Raw genomic sequence first — 6,000 nt, forward strand, 5'->3', positions numbered from 1 at the left:
TGGTAAGTCATAGAATTGTAGATAGACACAATAAAAAACACATAAACACACACAAATATCAAGCTTTCACAACCCGCGGTTGCTTCATCAGGAAAGAGGGAAGGAGAGGGAAAGACGAAAGGATGTGGGTTTTAAGGGAGAGGGTAAGGAGTCATTCCAATCCCAGGAGCAGAAAGACTTACCTTAGGGGGAAAAAGGGACAGGTATACACTTGCACACACACACATATCCATCCACACATATACAGACACAAGCAGACATATGTAAAGGCAAAGAGTTTGGGCAGAGATGTCAGTCGAGGCGGAAGTACAGAGGCAAAGATGTTGTTGAGTGACAAGTGATGTACGAGGGGCGGCAATTTGGAATTAGCGGAGGTTGAGGCCAGGTGGGTAACAGGAAGAGAGGATATATTGAAGGGCAAGTTCCCACCTCCGGAGTTCTGATAGGTTGGTGTCAGTGAGAAGTATCCAGATAACCCGGACGGTGTAACACTGTGCCAAGATGTGCTGGCCGTGCACCAAGGCATGTTTAGCCACAGGGTGATCCTCATTACCAACAAACACTGTCTGCCTGTGTCCGTTCATGTGAATGGACAGTTTGTTGCTGGTCATCCACACATAGAAGGCTTCACAGTGTAGGCAGGTCAGTTGGTAAATCACGTAGGTGCTTTCACATGTGGCTCTGCCTTTGATCGTTTACACCTTCCGGGTTACAGGACTGGAGTAGGTGGAGGTGGGAGGGTGCATGGGACAGGTTTTACACCAGGGGCGGTTACAAGGGTAGGAGCCAGTGGGTAGGGAAGTTGGTTTGGGGATTTCATAGGGATGAACCAAGAGGTTATGAAGGTTAGGTGGATGGCGGAAAGACACTCTTGGTGGAGTGGGGTGGATTTCATGAAGGATGGATCTCATTTCAGGGCAGGATTTGAGGAAGTCGTATCCCTGCTGGAGAGCCACATTCAGAGTCTGATCCAGTCCCGGAAAGTATCCTGTCACAAGTGGGGCACTTTTGGGGTTCTTCTGAGGGAGGTTCTGGGTTTGAGGGGATGAGGAAGTGGCTCTGGTTATTTGCTTCTGTACCAGGTTGGGAGGGTAGTTATGGGTTGCGAAAGCTGTTTGCAGGTTGGTGGTATAATGGTTCAGGGATTCGGGATTGGAGCAGATTCGTTAGCCACAAAGCTGTACGGAAGGGACCGTTTGATATGGAATGGGTGACAGCTGTCATAATGGAGGTACTGTTGCTTGTTGGTTGGTTTGATGTGGACGGATGTGTGAAGCTGGCCATTGGACAGATGGAGGTCAACGTTGAGGAAAGTGGCATGGAATGTGGAGTAGGACCAGGTGAATCTGATGGAACCAAAGGAGTTGAGGTTAGAGAGGAAATTCTGGAGTTCTTCTTCACTGTGAGTCCAGATCATGAAGATGTCGTCAATAAATCTGTACCAAACTTTGGGTTGGCAGGCCTGGGTAACCAAGAAGCCTTCCTCTAATTGACCCATAAATAGGTTGGTGTACAAAGGGGCCATCCTGGTACCCATGGCTGTTCCCTTTAATTGTTGGTATGTCTGGCCTTCAAAAGTGAAGAAGTTGTGAGTTAGGATGAAGCTGGCTAAGGTAATGAGGAAAGAGGTTTTAGGTAGAGTGGCAGGTGATCGGCGTGAAAGGAAGTGCTCCATCGCAACGAGGCCCTGGACGTGTGGGATATTTGTGTATAGGGAAGTGGCATCAATGGTTACAAGGATGGTTGCTGGGGATAACAGATTGGGTAAGGATTCCAGGCATTCGAGAAAATGGTTGGTGTCTTTGATAAAGGATGGGAGACTGCATGTAATGGGTTGAAGGTGTTGATCTACGTAGGCAGAGATACGTTCTGTGGGGGCTTGGTAACCAGCTACAATGGGGCGGCCGGGATGATTGGGTTTGTGAATTTTAGGAAGAAGGTAGAAGGTAGGGGTGCGGGGTGTTGGTGGGGTCAGGAGGTTGATGGAGTCAGGTGAAAGGTTTTGTAGGGGGCCTAAGGTTCTGAGAATTCCTTGAAGCTCCGCCTGGACATCAGGAATGGGATTACCTTGGCAAACTTTGTATGTGGTGTTGTCTGAAAGCTGACGCAGTCCCTCAGCCACATACTCCCGACGATCAAGTACCACGGTCGTGGAACCCTTGTCTGCCGGAAGGATGACGATGGACCGGTCAGCCTTCAGATCACGGATAGCCTGGGCTTGAGCAGTGGTGATGTTGGGAGTAGGATTAAGGTTTTTTAAGAAGGATTGAGAGGCAAGGCTGGAAGTGAGAAATTCCTGGAAGGTTTGGAGAGGGTGATTTTGAGTGTGTGTGTGTGTGTGTGTGTGTGTGTGTGTGTGTGTGTGTGTGTTTTGTCTAATTCAGAAGGCAGCTTTTTGGCTTAAAGCTTCCTTGTTTAGCAGTCTTTCTATTGTGCCTGGCAGTGACTCAACATTTCCACTATAAGGTGAGTAACAATCTATGCTTTACATAATATAGTCATTCTTCAATCTATTTTAATCACTACTACCAGTGTATCAATGAGACTCCCATTGGGACTGTCTCTCTTAAACTTTTAAGCACAGAACTGCAGATACATCAGAAAACTGTGTGAAACGTAATTGAAATTAAGTAGAGCGAGGTGTAGGTGTTTACACATTATAATTAAAGGTTTATCAAGTTAATTGTTCTTTTATTTAGTACCTCAGCAAAAATGTCACTCAACAGTTTCTTAGTTTCAGTTTAACATCCGCATCTTTCAGGTTTGGTGTGGCCAAAGCTTACTTTTACAGATTAATATGCAAACAGTAAGAAGTGTAAACCTGCCAAATAAAACACACATTTTACTTAAGCAGCATAAAAGTTCACTTGCATCTCATTGTTAGTACAAATTTTTTTACAGTAAATATTACTGAAGAAATAAATAATTATATGTAATGGTCACACAACGACAATTTTCATAAAATGTGATAATCAATTTCTAAATTTATTTTACAAGTACATAGATTTCTGCGCATGAAAATTTTACATAGCCTGACTGCTTAGTAAGAAATTTTTAAATTTTAGCTTAGTAGGTAAGATAAAACTGTACTCAATCCTAAGGTTGAAGACCATGCCATTTTAATATGCATAGTCATTTTGGAAGCAGTATATTTTCTCTTTCCAACCTATGATGAATAATTGACGCAGCCAGTTATAAGGGGACCTACAGTTTAATGTGGACTCCAAATCATGGTGCATCTAAGCATTTTTTACATGCAAATTATTGCCAAATGTAAAAGAGGAGATAACTGGAAGAAAAGATTCTACAATTGTCAGATTGTTCAACATCAGACTTGTAGATCTTTAGTCTGATGCCTAGCCACTAAGTCATTGAGCCACATGTTAGTGTATGTTTTACTTTGACAATGGATTCATCATTTCATTTAAATTGATGCTCATATTTAATTAGCAGTATGCTGTAATGATTATTCTCTCTCTCTCTCTCTCTCTCTCTCTCTCTCTCTCTCTCTCTCTTTTTAAGGGTGGTGCATTTGCATGTGTGTGTATATTGTGATTTTGTGTACAGGTTGCAATCGACTGCATAGTCAAACCACCTCAGCCAGGAGCTCCGTCATACAAGCAGTATGCTGTAGAAAAAGAGGCTATTTTAAACTCACTCAGTGTAAGAGCAAAGATTGTTGTAGAAACATTCAACAGTCTGAAGGGGATGTCCTGCAACAAAGTGCAAGGTGCCATGTACGCATTCCCACAGGTAAAACTCCAACACTCTTAAAATATGTGGCAACTGGAAAACATGTTCTACAGTGTTTAATCAAAATATAAGGCAAGGCAACCTATCAGTTTGTAAACAGCCACTTGCTCTTTTTCTAGCATAAGCACATACATGAGCTTGGAAATGTAGTAAAATATTTCTACTATCAAATGTCTCTGTGCACTGCATCAATCAGCTACATGTGAGTGGAGTAGCCTTTCCTCATTTTTGGTCATGGTTCCCTTTCTGGAATTTTTCTTATTGTAGTAGTGATACAATACTATGTCTAGCATTATAGAAACCATTATGTAGTGAATGTCATGTTGCATTATTGGGCTGAAAATGAGTGATTAAGTTATTGGAGGCCCATTGTTAGGGTTAGTTGCAATTCCTCAGACTACAACAGTTGAAATACATAATAAAGCACATCTCTTGTTTACCATCATAAATGCTTGGTGAAGATCACTAAGCACTGATGTAAAGAAGTCAGAACATGTTATCTTTATGCTGCTCCATTCCCTATTGCAACCTGTTTGCTGAATGGAGCCAGCTTTCTCCAATCCTTTTCCTCCCTATTCAGATAGCAAGTGCTGTTCCTTTATTCTGTAGTGAAACAGCCAATTTTTACACTTTTATTCTTCTGTATTTATTGTTCATGTCCTGCTATCAACTTTCATTTCAGTTACATCTTCCACCCAATGCTATAAAGACAGCTAAACAAAATAATTTACCACCAGATACATTTTATACATTGGGATTACTGGAGGCAACTGGTATCTCTGTTGTACCAGGATCAGGATTCGGGCAAAAACCAGGAACTTATCATTTCAGGTATGAAATCAGTTATCAGTTCTGATATGAAATGTTGAATGTAAATTATGTATGTGAAAAAGAGAAGTATTTACCTGCCAGTCACTGGAATAAGAATAATTACAGTATAGTTGCTACACGAGATACAGAAACGATTAATAAGCAATGACCACCTTCAGAGGTTTGGAGTGACTGAAATTTTATTCTTTTTAGCAGCTCTTCATATTTCCCTTTTTCCTTGTTCATTCAATTTATTAGCAGACAGAATTTTTTAGAGAATGTGAAAGGAATGAAATTCTACTCTGTTTTTCTAAGCAATGTAGTTTTTCATTTACCTTGCATTTTTCAGCATGTATCCATTGTTTAAGATTTGAACTACAGGTATTTCATTAGTTTACTGTTGCATTATAGATTCTTGGAAGGTTAACAGTCATACATATTTTCTTTTCCAGAACTACTATTTTGCCTCAGCAAGATAAACTGAAGAGTATTATGAAGAAATTCAAGGCTTATCATGAAGAGTTTATGCAAAAGTATGAATAATATGCAAATTAAGGAAAGTGCTCACAAATTTGGGCGGAGCAGTGTTTTATTATGGATATATTTGTCTTCTGTTCCTTTATGGAGTAAAAACTACTAAATACTTATACTTGTGGACAAATATTACTATACATCCTAAGGAGGCTGTGAAATTAATTTCTTAAATGATGTAATACTCACTTTTAGCTGTTACCTTTTTATTTCAGTTTTGAAATTTTGCCATTTGATTTGATGTTGTGTGTGTTGTATATTACATATATGTCATTAAAAATTATAGAAACTGTGGATCCATGTTACAAGTAATTAATGTGAAATAAATATTACATGCAATCCATAATTTTCATGTTATTTGTTTGTGTTGTTACACTCAAAATTATCAAAGGATTTGACAGTAGCATTAGAGCTCTATTATAAATGATGGAAGGGTTACCATGCAGCTGAGGTATTGTGCAGTTGTTGATAAGTACAGAATCAAGACTGAAAGTGTACCTATGTCTTTTGTGTCCTACCTTAAATCTAAAAACTAACAAAAACATGTACATGCATGCTGTCTTTCATTGTCCTGGTATAGATCCTTAAATATAATGGACCCCATCATGACCATCTGATCTGTCAGAAGTTTCTGATAACACAGAATGCAGCCCCCTTATGGAAAATGGGCAGCTGTATTCCTAATCAGTGGTGGAATTGAAGTTCCAATTACCCCTCCCAGAAGCCATTCTGTTCTGTCGGAAGGCTGAGTCGTGATTGGCAGTGACAATCACTTTGGTAATATAGGCCATCATAACCCAGACAATGTCTCATGGGTTGGTCTGGAGATTTCCATTCACCATTACATCAGGCACTGGGTACCTCCCACTTCTCCTAGAAATCCTCCTGGTGGTCTCTCAAATGACT

The 6,000-nt window shown here is 40.4% G+C and overlaps 1 protein-coding gene across 4 annotated transcripts in view; it reads left to right on the forward strand.

Annotated features, from left to right (window-relative positions):
* LOC124787939 (alanine aminotransferase 1-like) overlaps positions 1-5,408 on the forward strand; it is a 56,169-nt gene extending 50,761 nt beyond the window's left edge. For 2 of the 4 annotated variants that reach the window (XM_047254934.1, XM_047254936.1), the window contains 3 exons: positions 3,568-3,753; positions 4,436-4,584; positions 5,016-5,406. In XM_047254934.1, coding sequence (XP_047110890.1) covers positions 3,568-3,753; positions 4,436-4,584; positions 5,016-5,106 — 426 coding nt within the window. In that variant the 3' untranslated portion in view covers positions 5,107-5,406. Of the gene's footprint in view, positions 1-3,567; positions 3,754-4,435; positions 4,585-5,015 lie in introns of all 4 variants that reach the window. The other 2 variants (XM_047254933.1, XM_047254935.1) reach the window with 2 other exon arrangements.
* Positions 5,409-6,000: the final 592 nt, after the last annotated feature.

This window comes from Schistocerca piceifrons, chromosome 3, assembly GCF_021461385.2.
Source record: "Schistocerca piceifrons isolate TAMUIC-IGC-003096 chromosome 3, iqSchPice1.1, whole genome shotgun sequence".
Taxonomy (NCBI): Eukaryota; Metazoa; Arthropoda; class Insecta; order Orthoptera; family Acrididae; genus Schistocerca; species Schistocerca piceifrons.